This window comes from Callorhinus ursinus, unplaced genomic scaffold (genome assembly GCF_003265705.2).
Source record: "Callorhinus ursinus isolate GAN/ISIS: 27379988/994484 unplaced genomic scaffold, GSC_fseal_2.0 scaffold5, whole genome shotgun sequence".
NCBI lineage: Eukaryota > Metazoa > Chordata > Mammalia > Carnivora > Otariidae > Callorhinus > Callorhinus ursinus.
In genome coordinates, this window is record NW_027397067.1 from 3,874,817 (window position 1) to 3,901,326 (window position 26,510).

At 35.7% G+C, this 26,510-nt stretch overlaps 1 protein-coding gene across 2 annotated transcripts in view; it reads left to right on the forward strand.

Moving 5' to 3' along the window:
• The window catches only part of SNTG1 (syntrophin gamma 1), a 957,083-nt gene that overhangs the window by 846,964 nt on the left and 83,609 nt on the right, over positions 1-26,510 (forward strand). For both annotated transcript variants that reach the window (XM_025871422.2, XM_073892760.1), the window contains exons 14-15: positions 7,779-7,895; positions 8,991-9,062. In XM_025871422.2, the coding sequence (XP_025727207.1) occupies positions 7,779-7,895; positions 8,991-9,062 (189 nt within the window). The remainder of the gene's footprint in view (positions 1-7,778; positions 7,896-8,990; positions 9,063-26,510) is intronic.

Consider the following 26,510-nt stretch of genomic DNA (forward strand, 5'->3'; position numbering starts at 1 on the left):
CTCTTTTTTCCCCCTCCCCCTATGTTCATCTGTTTTGTTTCTTAAATTCTTCATATGAGTGAAATCATATGGTATTTGTCTTTAACTAACTCATTTCACCCAGCACAATATACTCTAGCTCCATCCACCATAAGTGGTAAGATTTCATTCCTTTTGGTGTCTGAGTAATATCCCACTATATATATATATATATATACACACACACATACACACACACACATACACACCACATCTACTTTATCCATTTATAGACTGATGGATGTTTGGGCTATTTCCATAATTTGGCTATTGTTTATAATGCTGCTATAAACATCTAAAACTAAGTTTAAGTGATCTTTTCTCTATTTCTCTCCTGGTAAGAATGACCTTCCTGAATTTTGTACTTTAACATTTATATCTGAGGCACAGGGAAGAACACAAGTTATAAGTCTTTTAAGGTAAACGGGAGGTTTGGTGATTGAAAAAAAAAGAACAGGTGAACTTGAACTGCTTCTAGAATTGCATTTATAGTTTTGCAAAGATTTGAAAGATAAAGACAGTTGATTTCAATTCCTCAAAGAATTGCGTTACACCTTAAATAGCATCATAAATTAATCCACCTATCCAACTACATTATCTTCAATTTGTTTAAGGGAGAAGGCCTAAAAAGAATTCCTATCAGGCTCTGAATATGAGCTATGGTCACAGATTCAGTCACACTGCTGGTATTCCATCTTATTTACCTTACAGCTAATTGTTAATCTTAGGAGGTAATCCATTTACAAAAATTCTTGAGGATCCTCTTTGGATAGTCTTTTTTTTTTAAGATTTACTTATTTATTGAGCCTAACATTGGGCTTGATCTCATGATCCTGAGATCATGACCTGAACTGAAACCATGAGTCTGCTGCTTAACCATCTACACCACCCAGGCACCCCTGGACAGTCTTTTCAATAAATGGTGCTAGAACAACTGGATATCTGTAAGGAAAAAAAAAATAGAATAGACCTTAGACCTTTCACAAAATTTAACTCAAAGTGGATTACAGACCTAAATGTAAACTCCAAAATGATAAAACTACTGGACGATCTCCTAGGAGAAGATCTAGATGACCTTGACTATGTTGATGACATTTTTTAAAAAAGATTTTACCTATTTATTCATGAGAGAGAGAGAGATAGGCAGAAGTGGAGAGGGAAGCAAGCTCCCCACGGAGGAGGGAGCCTGTTGTGGACTCAATCCCAGGACCCTAGGACCAGGGTCTGAAGATGAAGGCAGACACTTAACTGACTGAGACACCCAAGCATTGATGACATTTTAGATGTAACTCCAAAGGCACGATCTATGAAAGAAACCATTGCTAACATGGAATTCATTAAAAGTAAAAATCTTTGCTCTTCAAAAGATAATATCAATAGAATAAAACAAGCCACAAATTGGGAGAAAATATTTGCCAAACATACAACCAATCAAGGACCATGATCCAAAATATTCAAAGAACTCTTGAACTCAACAATAAGAAAACGAACAACTCAATTAAAAAAATAGGTCAAAAACATTAATAGATGTCTCACCAAAGAAGATCTATAAATGAAAAATAAATATTTGAACAGATAATCTACATTATATATCATCAGGTAAATGAAAAAATAAAACAACTGTAATATGTCACTGCATACTTAATACAATGGCCAAACCCAGTACACTGACAATGCCAAATGCTGGCAAGGATATGGAGAAATAAGAACTGTCATGCAGGATGTGAGGGTGATCTGGCTGCGACACCTGTCACCCCATTGATCGTCAGGGTTGATTTGGCTGATCTGGCTGGTTAGGCGGATTTCCCCTTCCTCCCTCACCTCTCCGTGTGCGTCCCTCCCGAAGCTGCACCCTCGGTCAAAGAGGACTTCCTTCCCCTATAGAGGAGGACCGTTCTTTGGTCAAGGGTATACGAGTAGTTGCCCTCCCCTGCTAGAAACTCCAAACAAGCTCTCAAGGTCCATTTGTAGGAGAACGTAGGGTAGTCAAGCTTCCAAGACTCCAGACACATCCAAATGAGGGGCTGCACGTGGCAGTCTGCCTTTTTTAAAAAAGCAAACAAACAAACAAACAAAAACTCTCATTCATTGCTGGTGAGAATGAAAAATGGTAAAACCAATTTGGATGATAGTTTTGTGGTTTCTTACAAAACTAAGTATACTTTTATCATACATTTCAACAATCACACTCTGGCATATACCTAAATGATTTTAAAACTTATGTCCAGACAAAAACTCACACACTGATATTTTTAGCACCTTTGTTCATAATTGCCAAAACTTGAAAGCAACCATGACGGCTATCTGTAGGTGAATGGATAATTAACTGTAGTATATCCAAAGAATGGAATGTCACTCAGCTCTAAAAAGAAATGCGGTATCAAGCCATGAAAAGACATGGAGAAACCATAAATGTATATTAAAAAATGAAAGAAATAAATCTAAAAAGGCTACATACTATATGATCCTAAAGATATGACATTCTAGAAGTGGTAAAATTATGTAGATAGTAAAAATATCCGTGGTTTCTAAAGCGTAGGGCTGGAGGGATGAATCAGCAGAACACAGAGGATTCTTAAGGCAGTGAAATGATTCTATATGATACATGTCATTATTCATTTGTTAAACCTATATAATATGCAACACCAAGAGTGAACCATAATGTAAACTATTTACTCTGGGTGATAATGATGTATCAATATAAGGTCATCAATTGTAACAAATGTATCACTCTGGTGGGGGATGTTGATAGTGGGAAAGACACATAAGCTGTGTATGTATGGGGGCAGGAGGTCTATGGGGAAATCTCTACCTTCTACTCAGTTATGTTAAACTGCTTTAAAAAATTGAAGTCTATTTAAAAGATGCAAAAATAGGTGGCACCTGGGTGGCTCAGTCATTAAGCGTCTGCCTTCAGCTCATGCCATGATCCCAGGGTCCTGGGATTGAGCACCAAGCCTGCTTCTCCCTCTCCCACTCCCCCTGCTTGTGTTGTCTCTCTCTTGCTGCCTCTCTCTGTCAAATAAAAAAAAAATCTTTTAAAAAAAGAATAAAATAATAGAAGAGGCAAAAGTAAAGTAAACTAGAATAAAGGTTAAAGTAATAAAATGTTTCTATGCAGTGCAGGCTTTACATATCAGGTGTGTTTTCAGATAATTACACATGTCATTTAAAATAAACAGGTTTATACAAATCAAAACAACAGTGAGATATCACCTTACCACCTGTTAAAATGGTTATCATCAAAAAGACAAGAGATAACAAAAGTTAGTGGAGATGTGGAGAAAAGGGAACAATTGTCCACTTTTGGTCGGAATGTTAACTTGTGCTGTCAACTGTGGAAAACAGTATGGAGCTTCCTAAAAAAATTAAAAATAGATCTACCATATGATCTAGCATACCCAAAGGAAAGGAAAACTGGGCCTCAAAAAGATATTTTCTCTTCCATGCTCATTGTAGCATTATTCACAATAGCCAAGATATGGAAACAAATGTACATCAACAAATGAATGGATAAAGAAGAAGTGAGATATATTTTATATTCATCCTTGAGAAAGAGAGAAATCCTGTTGTTTGTGACAACATGAATGTACCTTGAGGGCATCACGTTAATTGAAATAAGCCAGACAGAGAAAGACAAATATTTCATAGTGTCACTCATATGTGGAATAGAAAAAAAAAAAAAAGTCAAACTCAGAAGCAAAGAGTAGATAAGTGGTTGCCAGAGGCTGGAGAAAATGAGGAAAGGTTGGTATAAAGGTGTAGTTTCACCTATAAGATGAATAAAGTCTGAGGATCTGATGTAATAACATGGTGACTATAGCTAACACTATATCATATAACTGAAATTTGCTGAGAGTAGAACTTAAATGTTCTGATCTATATAAATAAAATACATACATATGTGAGATTGATGGATATGTTAACTAGATGTAATCCTTTCACAATATATGTGTTCACCAAATCATCACAATGTACAACTTTAAATAGCTTATAATTTTGTCTATTTATACCTCAATAAAGCTGAAAAATAGGCAAGCTTCTGAAATATTTATCTTAAAATTATACATTTTGGAAGTCCTCTTTTCATTTCATATGCAAGGAAACCATTTCCTTTTAATTATCCTTATTTTTAAAATATCCCACTTGAAATACTCTTATGCCTATATGGCCCATTTAGGTTTTAAATTTTTTTTTAAGATTAAGTGATATAGTTGTGGGTTTTTTTTTTTTTTTTAGATTATCATTTGCTGTGACATGCATTGGAAGAATTTACTAAAAATGCCTCGGTCTCCTCAACCATATAATTATTTCACAAGAGTCCTGATAATGATGAAAAACAAAGGGTGCCTTTTGACATCTCTGCATAATTGAGCAGAACTTCTTTTCCTTGTTTTGGAACAGAAGATGATAAGGGCAATCCTTGGCCTGGAACACAAGCATGAAGAAATATCCCTTACAGATCTGATAATCCCATTTTTATTAGTTATGTCATCAACTCATCACCGAAGCTACACTCAGTTCAAAATAATAAAATTGTATTCAATGATATTTCTTGAAAAATATCAGTATATTTTTCTTAATATTTCAATTTCCAGCAAATTATAGAGGCAAGAAGAGACAAAGAACTCAAATTTCACAGTCTTAAGAAGCTTAAATATTTCGTTCTCATAATTATGTATACCACTCAATTATTTTTTCTCTTACCAATACAGAGAAGTCATAAACATAGAGAAACTATAATTTTTATCAAATTGAATTAAAATGAAAGATTCTGACTTAATTGTGAAGTGATACAATGATTAAATAATTTGTAATAACTAAAATTTCATCTCATTTCAATGGCTGCAATTTAACCATAAAGAATGCAAGGATGACTGCATTTAACCATATTTGTCAGAATACTTTTTTCCCCATAAAACTCACAAAGCTCTGTTTTATTAAGATTGTTATAAAACTATTATTAATAATACACACTGCATGCTATTTTAAATGGGGTTTTATAAAACATAATGCATGTAAAGAAAATTCATAAAACATAAACATGTCACTTGATTATTCAAAAGCCAAACCTCTACATAGCCACAATCCAGGTCAAGAAAAGTAGATTGCTAGTAACACATTTTCTCCCCATGCTGCATTCTCCCCAGTCACAGCTGGCTTGCTGTCTTCTAAAGTAACCATTATCCTGACAATTTTGGTAGTAATTGTCTTGCTTTCCATAGTACTTTTTTTCCCAACAAGAAATGCATTCCAAAACAATTTATTTGAATCAAATTATATATGTTTGTGTGTATTTATTATTCCATATCTACTTATTTCAATTAGCATTATGTTCTGTGAGATTCATTTGTGTTTTTCCATGTAACTATAATTTAGTACTTTTCCTTGTTATGTACTATTACTTTATTATACCACAATTTATTGCTATTTTTATCTATAAAATTTTTTTAAGGTACACATTTTAATATCTCAAACTATCTGGTACATAGTTGGAACTAGGAAGAATAACGCTACATGAATATTCTTTTTTTAAAGATTTTATTTATTATTTGACAGAGAGAAACAGCACAAGCAGAGAGAAGAGCAGAGGGAGAAACAGACTCCCCATTGAGTAAGGGAGCCCAACATGGGGCTCCATCCCAGGACTATGGGATCATGACCTGAGCCAAAGGCAGACGCTTAACCGACTGAGCCACCCAGGCACCCTGCCACATGAATATCTTTATACATGTACATCAACAAATGAATGGATATCCATTAAAAAAAATGGATACATGTGCTTCAGTGCACATGTATACATATTTGTGTTGAGTTGATATTAGAAGTGAAGAATCAAACTCTTACCAGCTTTATATGAGCTTTTACATTGCTACATGTTCTCATGAAAATTTGTCACTTCCTGTCTTTTTAATTGTAGCCAGTTTGGGAGATATACACAGGAAATGCATAATGTTTTTTTTTTAAAGATTTTATTTATTTATTTGAGAGAGAGAATGAGAGAGAGAGAGAGCACATGAGAGGAGAGAGGGTCAGAGGGAGAAGCAGACTCCCTGCTGAGCAGGGAGCCTGATGCGGGACTTGATCCTGGGACTCCAGGATCATGACCTGAGCCAAGGCAGTCGCTTAACCAACTGAGCCACCCAGGTGCCCAGAAATGCATAATGTTTTAAAATTGTATTTCTTGTGGTTTTATGGTTTTAGGGCCTACATTTAAGTTTTTAATTCATTTTGAGTTGAGTTGAGTTTAATTCATTTTTGTATATGGTGAGATAAGGATCCAATTTCATTCTTCTTCATGTGATTATCCAGTTTTCCCAGGCTATTTATTCAAGTGACTATCCATTCCTCATTGAGCATTCTTGCATCTTTGTCAGAGATCAGTTGACCCTGAATTTATTTCTGGGCTCTTGCTTCTGCTCCATTCTATATATCTGCTTTAATGCCCATATCTTATGTTTTGGTTACTATTGCTTTGTAATATATTTTAAATCATAAAGTACAATGCTTTGTTCTTGCTCAATATTGCTTTGGCTACTCAGGGTCTTTTGTGGTACCATATGAATTTTAAGATAATTTTTCTATTTCTATAAGGAATGCCATTGGGATTTTGAAAGGGATGGTATTGCATCTGTAGGTCAATTTGGATATTATGAATATTTTTTTAAATAATTCTTCTAACCCATGAAAATGGGAAATCTATTTATCTGTGTTTAATTTCTCTCTGCAAGTGAACTGGTTGTTTTGAATTAGCCTTTAGCCTGAACTTAGCTAAACTTTGTCCAGAAGGTAGTTTTGGCTCTGGCTGACTCCACATAGGTTGGGTATGCTTTTCTCATTGTAATGGCAGAAGCACAAGATACTAAGTCCAACTCCACTTGTGTCATGTGCATTAATATCCCATTAGTCATAACAGATCTCATAGCAAAAAAAAAAAAGAGAAAAGAAAATGTCTAAGAACAGGAAAGAACATCCTTTCAACCATAAAACCAAAGTAAGTTACATAAGGTGGAAAATATATCTTCTCAGATACTTCTACCATATAGAGTTGCAGTGAGAGATAAAAGACATATAAATACATTGTCAGGAATATAAAACTCATTGAATAAATGTTTATGTCTATGTTTGAGTTTTACAACAATCAAATGATTGAAGGAAGAGTGGCTTATTTCACATGATTTCCTTTTGGAAATTGACCCGCCAATATTTAAGATCTAGAGACAAAAGAGCTGTTGTCATTGCCATTTGATATATGAATAATGTTTGAATAAACTATATTCATCTTAGATTCGTGACTAAAACAAGAAGACTTGTCATCCCATCCTGTCAGGTAGAGGGGAGGTGTAGTACACCACAGCAGTGGTAGTCACACAAGGTACTTGTCTTTGACTCATCTCCTTTTCCCACTTAAATATTTTATCCTGGGAGCACATTTTCATAGTAAAAGGCCACTAATTGGGAAACTGATAGGATAAGTCAATAAATTTTATTATGAAGAAACATTTTTATAGTTGGAATGGTGGAGAGTGGGAGATATAATTTATGCCAAGTTGGATCACATAAACACCAAACACCTCATAATGCTGATGGAAACATAAACTCTTAGGAGTGGTTCACAATCACTTATTGGAAGCTAATGTATTTTTTGCATCACTTAATTTGATAATTTTATGAGAGAATTAAAATACCCAAGATATGAAAAGTACACATCTGAAATGAGACTTTTTTTTGACTGTTCATCATGTTCAATTTTCTTGCAGATAGTCTACATGGGCTGGTGTGAAGCACGGGAGCAAGACCCTCTACAAGATCGTGTGTACTCACCAACATTTCTAGCCCTGAGGGGATCATGTCTTTACAAATTTCTGGCACCTCCAGTAAGTGTCTTTGTCTATTTTTTTTTTTTTTTACTTTTCCCATATTATCATGACAGAGTGACATCAATTTAATAATAGTAAATAGCATATTACCAATATATTTTAAAAAATAAAATACAGAAAAAAAATAGAAAACAGTCCAGATGTTTCTGAAAATACCTTCCTAAAGATATAGGTTCTGGCATTAAATATTTATTTTGTAACCCTGGAAGGCATTTCTGTTTAGGCATTTATGGTTGCCAAAATGAAAAAAAAATAGCATTTTGATATCCTGTATGCTAGTCATTGGTCTTTGTATTAAATATGTATGGGTACTTATTGCACCTAAGGTCTTTCTTTTGGAAACATGTACCTTATACAATAGTAGATTCTCAATAATTATTTATTGAGTATAAATATCAAATGCCAGATCACTCACTTACAAGTCTAATATTACATAGGGTCTTGGAAATATCAAGCCTGACCTGCTGCTATTTTGAATGACTATGTCTACACAAAGTTCAAAGTACCCAAGGCAAGAAAAAAGCCATCAATATTTATATATTTTACTATATTCCTACTCTGAATAATTTCTTATGACTAGACATACAAATATATGTTTTAAACATAAGAAAGTGAAATAACTTCATTGTAGTGTTTGGTGTCTTCACAATGTTATAAGGCATTTACATCTTGAGATAACTTCCCTATATAAACTATGTCTTTTTAAAAACTTAAAGCCTCCATTGATATCCAGTATTCTGCTTTGTATATAACTGGTGGCAAAATTATTATATGTGTGAAATATAAATACTTAGTATTTATACGTAGGTAATACATACATTATTTAAAATATTTAAGTACATTGGGCAAATGGAAATTGTTACATATAACATAAAACATTTGCTCAAAGAGGAAGAGAAATGGTAATAAAATGTAGAAGAGAGGAAACCAAAATACCACACATGGACCTCTATAAAAATAACTCCACAAATGAGACTATATAGTACATGTGGGAAAGTTTCATTGTGCACCATATTATGTATGTAAAAGAAAGAGGGAAATCGGGGTTATCTTTCTAATACAAATGACATATTAGTTTTTCATCTTTTAAAGGTGACAACGTGGGACTGGACCCGAGCAGAGAAAACATTTTCAGTTTATGAGATTATGTGCAAGATTCTCAAGGTATGAACAATAGGTAGTGAAAATTTTCATGGCTTTTCCTTTTCAATGGTTCTGTGCTCATAAATAGCTCATGAAAACAAATGATGAAAGAATATAAAAGATAAAGATAAAGATAAAGAAAAGAAAAAATATGTATAAAAGATAGAATGCAGAGAAGTATATAAGCACCCTCATATCAGTTTAAGTAATTACTAAGCAGATTCTGTAGTCCCTCTGTCTGTGGGGAGGAACACGAAGAAGCTTAGTAGGAGTTCATTGAGGGAGAAATAGAAAGTTCAATTGAAAATAGTCTTAATTTAAACCTCAATTATTACGATTCTTGTTTTGTTTTGTTTGTTTTTCTTTTTTTTTAAGTAAAATACAAAAGAAAAAGTCTTAGAGAAGACTTGGAATTAGAAAATGCAGAAAATATAAAGGCCTGTGCAAAGAAAGATTTTTTTTTTTTAAATCTCAGAGTTAGGTTATCTATCTGAGTGTGTAGAAGAATTTATAATTGTCATAAATCAATTAAAATTCTGGCCATACACAAGATAATTGGAATGGGAAGTCATCAAGAATTCTGTAAAATTCCAAATGGTTTCTGTAGCCATTTTTAAGAAGCAAAATGGGAATAAAACCTAAATAAAATCTGCATTCAGTTTTTACTCTGAGGTCTGTAAGCTTGGAAGTACTATAGATGATAATTAAATCCTTGTTAAGGTAGACCTTGTTCGTGTAGCCAAGGAAAACTAAGTTCCCTGCATTTTATGTCAATTATTTTCTTCTAGTTAAAGACTCAGTAGAAAATGATGGAACATTTACAACATAAATGAAATGTATCAAAAGTATCTGAAGGCAGAGAAACAAAAAAAATTATTACCTCAGAAATGTTCATAATTTTTCCTCCCCATAAAATAGTCTTAGATTAAAACTGACACTCATAGTAGCACAAGAGCTAAATAAAAATATAGGTCATTGTTAGCTCATCATTGTGTATGGTTTTAGTTCTATTTAGGGATTGCTGGAGGAAGAACAACTCTGATGTACTTGAGTTGATTGTTAATAAAGAAGGTCCTGGCAACTCCTAAAAGAATGTAGGGGTGTCTGACGAAAAGGAGAACATACCCAACTCCAGTTTTTTTAAATAATTACCAAACAGCTAATGGAATTCTAATTTAATCTAGTTGAATGAGATTCTAATTGAAATTTTTACAAAAAAAAAAAAAAACTGGTGGAATTAAGAAAGAATTAAAGAGAGAGAGGGAAGAAGGAAAGAAGTTGGGGAGGAAGGAAGGAAGGGAGGGAGTGAGAGAGGGAGAGAAAGAAAAGATAAAAAAACCCAGAAACTACTCTACAAGTCAGTTTTATTTGTCAATTCATTAGCCTTACATTAATGTAACTTTTTCATAGTAGTAATCCAGGATGCATTTCTATGTTCTTATTTCAATTTAAATTATTTCCTAGTCATTTTCCAAGTAGCTACATGGTCTTTATAAGCCTCTCTTAATTTAAAAAAAAAAAAAAAAGCTGATTCAGCATTTAAAAATAATGCAGTTTATTGCATTACTTGAAATAAGGACAATTTTAAAAGAGAGAATAACTATGTGTAGCTCCATGTAACCACTCTATACTTTCTCTTAAAAAAATTTTTGCAATATTAGGATTATATGGTTTGTAACTTTTTCTCATGTAAAAATGTTGAGATTTTTTTTTTTTTATGTCAATCAATATACTTAAAAAAAACCTTGACCTTTTGGTAGGTTTAATCTATCCCATCTTTTGGCCGTATTTATTTAGCTGTTTAGTTGCTTCCTCATTTGTTTCATCAGACATCACAATAATGACTGATTTATATAAGAGATAGTGGTTGAATATTTGACGTATATCAGGTAATCTGTTAAGTGCTTATTATAATAACCATATATGGCTGGGGGAAAAAAAAAACAGAAAAAGTCCCTTCTTTCATTTAGCTTACATATTAGGGTGACACAGACATTAAGTTAACATGAAGGCACACACACACACACACACACAAATAGATAGCAAAGAATTGATGCTTGCCCACAGACTTTTATGTAACTTTCTAGTTATTTCTTTTAATCTAAATTCTGAGTTTTGGAAATCCTGGGTGGAAAATATTTCAACATATTCAAGATGTTAGGTTTAGGTATCTAAATTCCTTCCTAGAAAATCCATACTTATGCTGCCATTACAAATACCTAGAAGTGTCCATGCATTTGCTCTCTGCCCAAATTAAAATCAAAGAGCACTTCTCATTTTTCTTTTCCCATAAAATTTCCTATAAGCTCATTAGTTGCTTTGGGGAAATTTTTACATAAGTTAGAGGCCTGTAGATAAATATTTTTAGATACTCAATAAAATTAATTTTACTCTTACTTGTGATATATAAATAAGAAAGTTCTCCTACCATTAATCAATACAACACTAATTTTCTGTGCTTCATGGATTTATATTCAACACACAAAATTTGCTGCTTTTTCACCAAATGAAAAATTCATATAGCACAAGAATAGAGGAGTAGACATAAGACTGTGTTAAATGGATACCTTTCCTGCATTCAGATCAGTGCCTGGAAGATGACTGGCTTGACAAGGAATCCAGCCTCAGAGAGTTGGGTCTGGGAAGCAATTTTGAAAGGGGTCTTCCGTAACCCAGCTATCTACTGTCATGAGTTAACAGTCCTGTGCAAATGTATGGATTGTAGACTTCAGTCTCCAGAAAGGGATCTCTTGGAAAAGGCAAATTTAAAGGCACAGTTTAATGATCTGGACAACAGAACATCTGGCCTGGTACCACTAATAGAGAAAACCCTCTCCTCTCTCTTCTGATATGAAGCTATACCAGTAATAAAAAAAAATGAAGCAATAATTAGTTACCCAGTATATATAGTTTACACATATGTGCCAGGTATTGTTCTCAGTTTCTTGATAAAATAATTTATTTAATCTTTACAACACCATTATGAAGCAATTATTATTCCCATTTCACATATATGGAAACCAAGGCAAAGAAATTTTAAGTAAATAGCTCAAGGTCACAATAGTTAGTAAATGCCAGAAGTAAGGATTTGAATCTTGCAGTCTATCTCAAAAATCTGTGCTCTTAAATACTATATTACCTCTTTCTCTGTCAGGATAAGCATTGATAAATTAGAAAGAAATGAAAATGAGAAAGCCAGCCAGGTGATGAGAGAACAAAATTTTCAGAACAAGAGTCTTGGCAAAAAATGACAACCCTGTTACTAAATACATCACCCTTTGCAAATATATTAGGCACTTTAAAACTTCAATTTCTTCTGTTCAGTGGAGCTAACAAAACATAGGATGCTGTGAAGATTGGCAATTCATCAATCGACATGTGAATGTATTTTTATGAATTAATTCATATTACAAATACTCATGAAGTACTCTCTATGTGCCAAGCACTCAATCAACTAGGTATTAGGGATTCAGTGAAACTGGACAGGAGGGCCGAGTTCACAAAAAGCCTAGCTGACTAAGGAATTTAGGACAGACATTTTGAAGGAGGCCTTAAATAAACTTGAAATATAAATGATCATTAAAGCATTCAGATGATGTGTTTTGGTTGGGATTGGGGTTTGGTAAGTGGGAGAAGAAGGGGGCATTGTGGGCATAGAAAGCAATGTGTAAACTTGTCCAGGTGTACAAAGAAATATGTGTCATTTAAACAACTAAAAAACGTTCAGTATATCTGTAATTTGCTTGGGTTTGGAAGCTAATGCTGATGTTTGCATGGGGGAAGCATGAAGACAAGAATAGGGAACATAAAACTTATCTGAAGAAGAAAGGAGCCTCCTAAGGATTTCAAGCCTGAGCAGTGACTGAGTTTGCCTTTTTCAAAATAGTCTTCTAACTGCAGCGTGAGACAGGATTGGAGGCATGGGGTGGGGGATGCTCCAGGGCTGCTGCCAAGATCCTGGGGTAGAGACAGCCCATTCCAACAAGGCCTGGGCAGTGGGCTGGAGAGGTGCAGGGCGAGAAGAGAGGCAGAGAAGAAGACTGTATAGAGGCCTGCAGTGGTAATTACCCTCATGACAGCCATAGGCCTGTCCTCTCCCACTGCTCTCGTTTATCTGACTCTGGGCAAAAATGATTGCCTGAGTTCCAACTCTAAGACTGCAGTGTAGCTGAATGCAGCTGGAAAAATCTCACCAGCTATTGAATTTTGAGCTTGTACTTCAAGAAAGACTTTAATTCTGTCTCAGAGAATTCTGTCCTTTTGTCTAATCTAACAAACCTAGGTTAAACCTTCCTTTCTCTCAAAATTAATAAATACTTCTCATCCTTAATCTTAATTGATAATCCTGTTTCCTACTTAAAAAGTCTGTCAGCTTTGCAAATATCCACTGGCAGCCCTGCTCTGGAGATGGCTCTCCTCGCTCATGTCTAAGGCCTGGCCAGCTCCTCCTATATAAGAGGTCTTACCCATCTGGCACAGCATTTCTACCCTGATAACCCGCAGTGCACATGTCCTGCCCAGACCCCATTGCACCTGTCTGCTGGCGTGCCTAATGGAAATCTCAGAAGTTACATGTCTCAAATTTAGGAAGAGCAACTAGGGAGGAACCTGAAATACCGTGGATATTAGAGAAAAAAGGAAGAACAGAAATCAGAATTCTGTTATATTTTATGAAACTAGAAGAAGGAATGACCAACAGATACATTATATAAAGTGGCAAAACCAATACTCCAATTAACTGATATCATACTGATTCTTAGCATTGGGTGCCATTAGAGGACTTCATGTATGGATCAACAAGAGTGTGTCCAGATGTCCTGGGCCTCTCATTTATTCAATCTGGAGGCCTCATTATCAAAAGAAAATGTAAAACTAGGAATATAAAATTGGGCATGAAAATGAATATTTAGAATGAGAAAAAATAACAATACAGAATAATTTTAAAAGTTAAGAAATACCATGAGAGTGGTATGGATTCTGAGAAACAAACTGAGGGTTCTAGAGGGGAGGAGGTGGGGGGATAGATTAGCTTGGTGATGGGTATTAAGGAGGGCACATATTGAATGGAGCACTGGGTGTTATATGCAAACAATGAATCATGGAACACTACATCAAAAACTAATGATATAATGTTTGGTGACTAACATAATGTAATAATAATAAAAAAGAAATACTAGAAACATCAGAAATTTTGTAAAAATGCATTATATTTTTTTTTTAACTAACACAATTTTTAAGAACTTTTTCCCCTATGATTTTTGGGTGCTGTATATTCTTTGATCATCTCTTCAAACGAAAATAACTTTACAATATCAGCTTCTCCAGGAAAAAGAATTTACTCCTTGTGTTTTGTCTGTACCTAACTGGGCACCTATGTTACCTCCCAACTGGAGAATACCCAAAGGTCCCATGCTCAGGTACAATTCCTCATGTATCCTTGATCTCATCCTACGGCTGAATTTAGTAGCTCAATTCCAATGATCAGACTACTCTTAGTGAGAGAATGACAGGACCTATCTGCATGATGTGAAAGCTAAGGCATAGCAATTATCCTGTCAACCGATAGGACATGAGGAAACACAGGAAGTGTGAATAGAGTATCTGACCTACTTCAAACTAGTTGAAATGTACGAACCTCCTAATATCATGTGGCTAGCATACCCTGCAAAGGAGGAAGACTACATGGTCTGTAGATATTTAAAGCCTACCCCTTTCAGAGCATTAGACTGAAGAGGAGCAAGCCTTTTTGAAAGACCATCTTTCTTTTTTAATTTTTAGGACACTGCTTTACAGACTAACATTATATGTATTAAGTTCAAATTCTTGATAAAATATACATGGTGATCAGTATAGTCACAGTGATATTCTTAGAAAATCATTTTCAGAAAAAAATACAAAAATATCATGGCTGGCTGGACTGAGTGGGGAGAGCTTTCAGATGTGTGTTGGTGGGAGATGGGGAAAGAGAGAAAGGGATTGGTCAACTAAATAGATATGGGGAATGGGGATTGGAAGCCTGATTTCTCACTGTCAGAGACATGAGAGTTGCAAATATGGCAGAACAGACTAAAATAAACCCAACAGAGCTGGATTAGAATTAGAAATACTGGTATGCAATTGGTTGTGTGTGTGTGTGTGTGTGTGTGTTGTGTGTGTGTGTGTGTGTGTGTGTCTATAGATAGCTCTACAAATAAATACAGGTATATTTACACACATTTATACAAGTGTGTGTGTGTGTGTGTGTGCACATATAGACCTTCACTTGATCTTGGCCCAAAGGCTGAGAAGTGATGTGTACATAAAGACCTTACCCTGCCTCCTGAAAGTACCTGGTTGAGAGTCCCCATCAGCAAGGAGCACACCCAGCACCCAACTATCACTTTAATACCATCCTCCACTACAAGGAACCAGAACTCTGTAGAAAAATTGTTGATGGCTTGACTGCAGCATAAAAAGTAAAAGATAAGGTTAAATCATTTCATTGTCCCAGAAAATCAGAAAATGCTCAAAGAATGTTGGAAATATGTCAAAAGACACAGACCTGCTTCAAGGGCACCCACGGGCAAATCTGGGACAAACTGATGTTCAAAATAGGAAACCATGAATCTATCTTCATAAAAATAAATAAGTGGAAAATTTAATAAGAAGCAGAAACGTAAATAGTTTCAAAGTACCTCCCTACACAGTCCTTATTATAATTGCAAAAAAAAAAGAGTAACATTACAGGGGACTTCACAATCTACACAAGTTGATCAAAATGAACATTCTATTAATGGAAAAAATCAAAAGCATTATGCCTGATAGTATGATAGCAGAATATCACAATTGGAAGGAGACTATCAGGTCTGTGACATTTCTTCTAAAACTGTATAATAAACCTAATCTAACTAAGAGAAACATCTGATCTAATTTAATGTAATAAAGGGGAAACCCAACATAATTTAATTTAATCTAGTGTGATGTGATCTAATCTATTCTAATCACAAAGAAATGTCAAACCCAGGTGAGTCAGAGTCTACAAAATAACTGGCCTGCAGTCTTCAGTAGTGTCAAAGTTTCAATAGTGTCAAAGCTATTATGGGCACGTGGGTGGCTCAGTTGGTTAAGCATCTGACTTTTGATTTTGGCTCAGGCAATGACATCAGGGTCCTGAGATAGAGCCCCACATGGGGCTCTGTGCAGGGCCTGGAGCCTGCTTAAGATTCTCTCTCCCTCTGCCTCTGCCCCTCCCCCACTCTCTCTCTCTCAAAAAAAAGAAAATAATAATGTCAAAGCTATTAGAGTCAGGGCAAGACCAGGTAATCTTCCCATTCAAGGCAACTAAAAAGCCATGACAACTCCATACCAAGATGATTATGAACTGGTGAATCATGAATGAAGTATAAGGACCATAGGATAACAATATACAACATCAAATTCCTTGTTCTGATGGTTGTATTGTAGTGATATGGGTGAATATCTTAATGTTCTTATTTGTTAAAACTACATAGGAAATTATGGGAGTGGAGGGTGATGAGGTATCATATTGGCAATTATCAAATGGTTCAAGAAATAAGTCTTTGTAATTCATATGCAAATTTTCATTATGTGATTGTAATAAAATATTACATTTCAGGATTTGCTAAATAAAGAGAACTATAAAACAAACATAAGGAAAACAAGCCTGCCTCATGTAGAGTAGAGGCAGCAAATCATGTCTAGAGGCAAGCTGGCTGGTAAAGAGCATTCTAAGACAATGCTGATTAAAATTTTGCTCAAATAGAAAGCAACTAAAAAGAATTGTTAAAATGAGTAGAATAAGGGGGCAGAGCAAGATGGTGGAGGAGTAGGAGACCTGGATTTCCTCTGGTCTCAGGAATTCAGCTGAATAGGGATCAAACCATTCTGAACACCTACGAACTCAACAGGAGACCAAAGAAGAGAGTAGCAACAACTCTCTGAACAAAGAAGCGACCACTTACTGGAAGGTAGGACGTGCGGAGAAGTGACTCCGAGGCGATATTTGGGAGGATAGATGGTGGGGGGGGGGGCCTCCGTCGGCCGCTTCTGGCAAGTGATAGAGCCACGTAGCATAAAATCAGAACTTTTAGAAGCCGGCTCCGCGGAGGGACGTCGTTCTAGTGGCTAAGCGAGGAGTGGAACCCTCACAGGACAGTGTGGTCTCAGTACCCTCGGGATCACAGAAAGACCGGGGATGCCTGAGTGCAGCAGAGCTCCCAGGTATTGGAGCAGGGAAGCCAGTTGCAGAGATGGAGCCGAGGCGTGGGTTCTCAGCTTGGGTTTACCATAAACTGTGATCTGTGGCCCAGTTGGGCCACTGCTCCTCCAGCAGGGACCCAACAAGTGGCAGATCTGGGGAGACTCCCCTCCTTCCCCCGGGGGGAGCGGCGCGGGAGCACACCGCAGGGATCTGATGGGTTTGGAAACTCCACACGGGGTCGGGTGACAGAGATAGAAACACTCTGTCACAGGCCAGGTGAGCACGCAGTGCGGCGGGAAACCAGGGAGACAGGAGTGACTGCTTTTCTCTGGGGGCGCACTGAGGAGTGGGGCCCTGAGTTCTCAGCTCCTCCGAGCGGAGATTGGGAGGCCGCCATTTTCACCCTGGTCCTCCAAAGCTGTACCAGAGCTTGCAGGGAACAAAAGCCCCTGAGGGCAAACCCGAGCAGCTTGCTTAGCCCGGACCGACAAGGGTGGGGCAATTCCGCCTCTGGCAAAGACATTTAGGAACCACGGCAACAGGACCCTCCCCCAGAAGATCAGCACGAACAGCCAGCAAGCCAAGAACAAGTTTACCGATCAAGGAGAAAGGGAGAACTCCAGCAGTAGGGGAATACTGCAAATAGAATTCATGGCTTTTTTTTACCATGATTCATTAGTTTTTAAAAGTTAATTTTTTTAAACAGTTTTTTTTAATTTTTCTTTTTCCCTTTTTCAACCAACATCTTATCAATTCCTTTTAGAAAAAAAACATTTTTTATTTTTCATTTTTAGAGTCATATTTTATCCCTTCATAGTAGTTACCCTTATTTTTGACATATATCTATAAGTTGTTCTCTCTTTAAAATTTTGATATACGGTTTCTTCTAACAGATCAAAATATACCCTAAATCACTAGTGTATGGCTTTTTCTAGTCTGCTGCCTGATCACATTCTCTCTCTTTTTTTTTATTTTTATTTCTTTCTTTTTTTTCTTTTAAATCTTCTTCTTTCTTTTTTCAAACAACTTCTTATCGTATCAATTCCTTTTATAAAACCTTTTATAATTTTCAACTTTACAGTCATCTTCCATCCCTTCATTGTATCAACTCTTATTTTGTACATATATAAGTCTTTCTTCCTTTAAAGTTTTAGGAGGCACTTTTTTCCAACAGACCAAAATATGCCCCAAATCTAGTGTGTGGCACTGATCTATGCACTAGCCTGATCATATTTGAACATATTCGGTTTTTCTCGTATTGTTCTGTTTTTGTATTTATCTTTTTCTTTTTTTTTTCTTTTCTTTCTTTTCTCTTTCTTTCCCTTTCTTTTCCCCTGGTTTCAGGTCTTTTCTGATTTGTATAGAGTATATTTGCTGGGGACGTTGTTAACCTGTTAGCATTTTGTTTCTCATTCATCTATTCTCCTCTGAACAAAATGAAAAGATGAAAAAAATCACCTCAGCAAAAAGACAAGAGATAGTACTGTCAGCTAGGGACCTACTCAATACGGACTTTAGTACGATTTCGGACCTAGAGTTCAGAATCATGATTTAAAGATACTAGCTGGGCTTGAAAAAAGCATGGAAGTTATTAGAGAAACATTTCTGGAGAAATAAAAGAACTAAAATCTAAGCAAGTCGAAATCAAAAAGGCTATTAATGAGGTGCAATAAAAAATGGGGGCACTAACTGCTAGGATAAATGAGGCAAAAGAGAGAATCAGTGATATAGAAGACGAAATGATGGAAAATAAAGAGGCTGAGAAAAAGAGAGAAACAACTACTGAATCACGAGGGCAGAATTCGAGAGAGAAGTGATACGATAAGACAAAACAACATTAGACTAATTGGGATCCCAGAAGCAGAAGAAAGAGAGAGGGGGGCAGAAGGTATATTGGAGCAAATTATAGCAGAGAACTTCCCTAATGAGAGGAAGGAAACAGGCATCAAAATCCAGGAGGCACAGAGAACCACACTCAAAATCAATAAAAATAGGTCAACACCCTACATCTAACAGTAAAACTTACGAGTCTCAGAGACAAGGAGAAAATCCTGAAAGCAGCTTGGAAGAAGAGATATGTAACCTACAATGGTAGAAATATTAGATTGGCAACAGACCTATCCACAGAGACTCGGCAGGCCAGAAAGGACTGGCATGATATCTTCAGGGCACTAAATGAGAAAAATATGCAGCTAAGCATACTATATCCAGCTAGGCTGTCATTGAAAATACAAGGAGAGATAAAAAGCTTCCAGGACAAACAAAAACTAAAGGAATTTGCAAACATGAAACCAGCCCTCCAAGAAATATTGAAAAGGGTCCTCTGAGCAAAGAGAGGGCCAAAAGCAGCATAGATCAGAAAGGAACACAGACAATATACAGTAACAGTCGCCTTACAGGTATTACAATGGCACTAAATTCATACCTTTCAATAGTTACCCTGAATGTAAATGGGCTAAATGCTCCAATCAAAAGACACAAGCTATCAGATTTGAATAAAAAACAAGACCCATCGATATGCTGTCTGCAGGAGACTCATTTTAGACCCAAAGACACCCCCAGATTGAAAGTGAGGGGGTGGAAAAGCATTTCCCATGCTAATGGACACCAAAAGGAAGTTGGGGTGGCAATCCTTATACCAGAGAAATTAGATTTTAAAACAAAGCCTGTAATAAGAGATGAGGAAGAACACTATATCCTACTTAAAGGGTCTATCCAACAAGAAGATCTAACAATTGTAAATATCTATGCCCCTAACATGGGAGCAGCCAATTATATAAGGCAAATGGTAACAAAAGTGAAGAAACACAGTGACAACAATACAATAATAGTGGGGGACTTTAACACCCTCTGACAGAAATGGACAGATCATCTAAGCAAATATCAACAAGGAAATAAAGACTTTAAATGAAACACTGGACCAAATGGACTTCACAGACATTCAGAACATTCCATCCCAAATCAACAGAATACACATTCTTCTCTAGTGCCCATGGAACATTTTCCAGAATTGATCACATCCTACGTCACAAATCAGGTCTCAACCGATACCAAAAGATTGGGATTATTCCATACATATTTTCAGACCACAATGCTTTGAAACTAGAACTCAATCACAAGAGGAAAGTCGGAAAAAACTCAAATGCATGGAGGCTAAAGAGCATCCTCCTAAAGAATGAATGGGTCAACCAGGAAATTAAAGAAGAATTAAAAAATTCATGGACACCAATGAAAATGAAAACACAACTCTTCAAAATCTTTGGGATACAGCAAAGGCAGTCCTGAGAGGAAAGTATATAGCAATACAAGCCTTTCTCAAGAAACAAGAAAGGTCTCAAATACACAACCTAACCCTACACCTACAGAAGCTGGAGAAAGAAGAGCAAATAAAGCCTAAACCCAGCAGGAGAAGAAAATAATAAAAATCAGAGCAGAAATCAATGAACTAGAAGCCAAAAGAACAGCAGAACATATCAAAGAAACTAGAAGCTGGTTCTTTGAAAGAATTAACAAGATTGATAAACCCCCGGGCAGACTTATCAAAAAGAAAAGAGAAATGACACAAATCAATAAAATCATGAATGAAAGAGGAGAGATCACAACCAACACCAAAGAAATACAAACAATTATAAGAACATATTATGAGCAAATCTATGGCAGCAAATTAGATAACCTGGAAGAAATGGGTGCATTCCTACAGATGTATCAACTACCAAAATTGAACCAGGAAGAAATAGAAAACCTGAACAGACCTATAACCACTAAGGAAATTGAAGCAGTCATCCAAAATCTCCCAACAAACAAAAGCCCAGGGCCAGATGGCTTCCCAGGGGAATTCTATCAGACATTTCAAGAAGAATTAATACCTATTCTCCTGAAACTCTTCCAAAGGATAGAAATGGAAGGAAAACTTCCAAACTCATTTTATGAGGCCACCATTACCTTGATCCCAAAACCAGACAAAGACCCCATCAAAAAGGAGAATTACAGACCAATATCCTTGATGAACATGGATGCCAAAATTCTTACCAAAATACTAGCCAATATGATCCAACAGTACATGAAAAGGATTATTCACCATGACCAAGTGGGATTTATTCCTGGGCTGCAAGGCTCGTTCAACATCCGCCAATCAATCAACGTGACACAATACATGAACAAAAGAAAGAACAAGAATCCTATGATCCTCTCAATAGATGCAGAAAAAGCATTTGACAAATTACAGCATCCTTTCCTGATCAAAACACTTCAGAGTATAGGGATAGGGGATACATACCTCAATATCATAAAAGCCATCTCTGAAAAACCTACAGCGAATATCATTCTCAATGGGAAAAGCTGAGAGCTTTTCCCCTAAGGTCAGGAACACCGGAGGGATGTCCACTATCACCACTGCTATTTAACATAGTATTAGAAGTCCTAGCCACAGCAATCAGACAACAAAAAGAAATCAAAGGCATCCAAATCGGCAAAGAGGAAGTCAAACTCTCACTCTTTGCAGATGATAGGATACTGTATGTCGAAAACCCAAAAACTCCACCCCAAAACTGCTAGAACTCATACAGGAATTCAGTAAAGTACAGGATATAAAATCGATGCACAGAAATCAGTGGCATTCCTATACACCAACAACAAGACAGAAGAGAGACAAATCAATGAGTCGATCCCATCCCATTTACAATTGCACCCCAAATCATAAGACACCTAGGAATAAATTTAACCAAAAAGGCAAAGGATATGTACTCAGAAAACTATAAAATACTCATGAAAGAAATTGAAGAAGACACAAAGAAATGGAAAAACGTTCCATGCTCATGGATTGGAAGAACAAACATTGTGAAGATGTCAATGCTACCTAGAGCAATCTACACATTCAATGCAATCCCCACCAAAATACCATCCACTTTTTTCAAAGAAATGGAACAAATAATCCTAAAATTTTATGGAACCAGAAGAGACCCTGAATAGCCAGAGGAATCTTGAAAAAGAAAAGCAAAGCTGGCGGCATCACAATTCCAGACTTCCAGCTCTATTACAAAGCTGTCATCATAAAGACAGTATGGTACTGGCACAAAAACAGACACATAGATCAATGGAACAGAATCGAGAGCCCAGAAATGGACCCTCAAATCTATGGTCAACTAATTTTCGACAAAGCAGGAAAGAATGTCCAATGGAAAAAAGACAGTCTCTTCCACAAATGGTGTTGGGAAAATTGGACAGCCACATACAGAAGAATGAAACTGGACCATTTCCTTACACCACACACAAAAATAGACTCCAAATGGTTGAAAGACCTAAATGTGAGACAGGAGTCCATCAAAATCCTAAAGGAGAACACAGGTAGCAACCTCTTCGACCTCAGCAGCATCAACGTCTTCCTAGAAACATCGCCAAAGGCAAGGGAAGCAAGGGCAAAAATGAACTATTGGGATTTCATCAAGATAAAAAGCTTTTGCACAGCAAAAGAAACAGTCCACAAAATCAAAAGACTACCAACAGAATGGGAGAAGATATTTGCAAATGACCTATCAGATAAAGGGCTAGTATCCAAAATCTATAAAGAAGTTATCAAACTCCACACCCAAAGAACAAATAATCCAATCAAGAAATGGGCAGACGACATGAACAGACATTTTTCCAAAAAAGACATCCAAATGGCCAACAGACTCATGAAAAAGTGCTGAACATCGCTCGGCATCAGGGAAATCCAAATCAAAACCTCAATGAGATACCACCTCACACCTGTCAGAATGGCTAAAATTAACAAGTCAGGAAACGACAGATATTGGCAGGGATGTAGAGAAAGGGGAACCCTCCTACACTTTTGGTGGAAATGCAAGCTGGTGCAGCCCCTCTGGAAAACAGTATGGATGTTCCTCAAACAGTTGAAAATAAAGCTACCATATGATCCATCAATTGTACTACTGGGTATTTACCCCAAAGATACAAATGTAGGGATCCAAAGGGGTACGTGCCCCCCAATGTTTATAGCAGCAATGTCCACAATAGCCAAACTGTGGAAACAGCCAAGATTTCCATCGACAGATGAATGGATAAAGAAGAAGTGGTATATATACACAATGGAATATTATACAGCCATCAAAAGGAATGAGATCTTGCCATTTGCAACGACGTGGATGAAACTGGAGGGTGTTATGCTGAGTGAAATAAGTCAATCAGAGAAAGACATGTATCATTTGACCTCACTGATATGAGAAATTCTTAATCTCAGGAAACAAACTGAGGGTTGCTGGAGTGGCGGGGTGTGGGAGGGATCGGGTGGCTGGGTGATAGACATTGGGGAGGGTATGTGCTATGGTGAGCGCTGTGAATTGTGCAAGACTGTTGAATCACAGATCTGTACTTCTGAAACAAATAATGCAACATATGTTAAGAAAAAAGAAAAAGAAGAAGATAGCAGGAGAGGAAGAATTAAGGGGAGTAAGTCGGAGGGGGAGACGAATCATGAGAGACAATGGTCTCTGAAAAACATACTGAGGGTTCTAGAGGGGAGGAGGGGGGGAGATGGGTTAGTCTGGTGATGGGTATTAAAGAGGGCACGTTCTGCGTGGAGCACTGTGTGTTATGCACAAATGATGTATCATGGAACACTACATCAAGAACTAATGATGTAATGTATGGTGATTAACATAACAATAAAAAATTTTAAAAAATGAGTAGAATAAAGAAAGAGATAAATGGAAAAAATAATTTTATCAAATTAAAATAATGGAATACTCCCATATTAAAAAAGGAGTATTTAAGTAAGCGAATTTTTTCATGATATCAAACATATTCCTGTATATTTATACAATATATTATTGTATTGGTGAATAAAAAGCTAAATCCAGTATTATCTTTCCTTTTACCCTCACTACTAGCATTTTGAACAGAAAAGAGCTACTCCAAAATTTTTACGATCTGATTTAAAATAAAAGCAAAAATAAAAAATATACAATAATATACAAATACACAATATATACATAAATGGAGATATTACAAGAAACAAAATGTAGAAGATAATATGTGGCATAAAAAAGATGTGTCTGCAGCTGAATAAATTTGTATCTGTTTTCATTTTTAAAATAATAATTATTCTTTAAAAATGTATCAATTGTTATGCATTTTATTAAGTCATTGAAAAATGATTAGGGTTCTTAGCATTTAGTGTACCACAAGAGAATTAAATTGCCCTAAAATGTGAAATCACTTCTTAAATCCATGCTTCTTAAACTATGTTTTATTTTTTTCCCCCTACATTTCCCTGGTGATTTTTAAGATATTTTATGAACTGTAAACTAAGGTAGTGTTACTGTTCTGGATAAGAACCATGGTTTCCCTTACCCTGATCTCTGTGGAAATGCCATGGGACAGCAAAGACAGGGAGACTGCTGTCCACAGTGCCAACTGCCAAATACAGTCTCCTTTCTCAATAAAACACAATGATCATCATTGATAAAAATGTGACTTTATCTTGTATTTTGTTATTCTAGAATTGTCTTGGATATTTTAATATTTTGTTGCTCTGTTAGAATTCCAACTGTGATGTGTCTAATAATTATTCCAACTGTTGTACTTATTTCTATTTTTCCAAAACATCTTTCAAGACCTAGGATATTAATTCATCAAATCTCATTTTTAGAAATTTGTTTTATTGACCTTTGTACACTCTTGAAAGCTCAAAGTAAAGTTTAATACCCTTTCCCTGCTTTGTTTTCTTTTCAGCTGGAGGTTTCCAATATTTACACTTGTCCAATGTAATGACACACATTTCAATCTCATTCTTATGTTATTACTTTTTTCTTTAAGTTATACCATTTGCACTACCTTTTGTATGTCGGATATGAACAAAACATGAATTTGTCCAATATTTTAAATAATTGTATATGACTTCTGAAAACTATCTGATGATTCCTCAAATTTTGTTTATCTTTTTTGTTATAATATTTACAGACAAAATGCTTTCATAAAGCTTCTAAAACAACTCAAGGTCTTTTATTTTAAAGCAAACATGTATCTCTTAGCAATAGGATTTGGAAATAAAAAGATTCAGTCATTTCTCCTTCTTGATAACGTTATACATAAAAGATATCTCATCTTGTTTTCCAAATAACCAAAACCCCATCCCTGTCTTTCTTAATATCTAAGTACTTATAGGGCATTCTTCCCCATCTAAGTGGGTTTAAGAACAATATGTTTATGAATTATCACAACTTCATGTTGCAGAAATCTATTCCCCTTCAGTCTGACTAGAAGCATAGCCTGACTAATTCTGAAAATAAACAGTGGGAGCATTGCTGTTCTAAATCCTAATATTGTAATTTATTCCAATAATTTTAATAAAATATGAAAATATAACTATGTTAGGAAAATCTTCCAAATGAAACACATTTCAAGTGAAATTTATGTAATACTCATAAAATATGAATAAATTATTTTTTAAGTATTTAAAATAACTGAAACATCTTCCATAATAATTTTCTGTTTACTAAAATTTTGTATGGGCAATTAGTCAGAACATACCTTTTGTGTAAGGAGAAAGCTAGAAAATTTGCTTTGTTGCCCAAATCCATTTGGCTCCAGTCTCAAGGATTCATCCTGTAAGAAGAAAATAATTTGTAATCCTCAATTCAGTATAAACTCCTTCAGGTCTATTTTAGGTTTTTTGGTAATCTTTCTAGACTTAATACTTTTGGATTTTTGTTTACAGAAGTTTTCTACCTTGCAAATTTACTATTGTATGAAATCTTAACTTTGACCTTCCAAAACCTTATATTATTATTTACACAGGTGCACATAAAGTTTTAGTACTGGCAGAAACCAGGTATCAGCCCCTTCTGAGGCCTTCATCCATGAAGGAACACTGCAGAAAAGCATTGCAATCTCCTTCAAGTTGTTTTAGAATGTCTTTTTTTTTAAAGATACAGTGTCTTAGATAATTTTCAGTTCCAATTTTTAATCATATCATTTTATTATTATCAATAATTATATTTGTGCTATTATACATTTTATTAATAAAACATTGTTATTGTTATTTTGTTATTGTTTAGAATGATATCAACTTCTATGATTAATATTTTTCTATAGACGCTCAGCAACATACACTGAACACTGTCTCTGTCCTGTTACTTATCCTTTGCATATTTTAAAGAGTTGAATAAATTGCACCCATTGTTCACATCCCACTTTATAAAGTCGAAACAGTGAAGATTAGAGACACTCTAGGTTATAACTACTCAGTCACTGCTGTAGAAGGAACACATGAG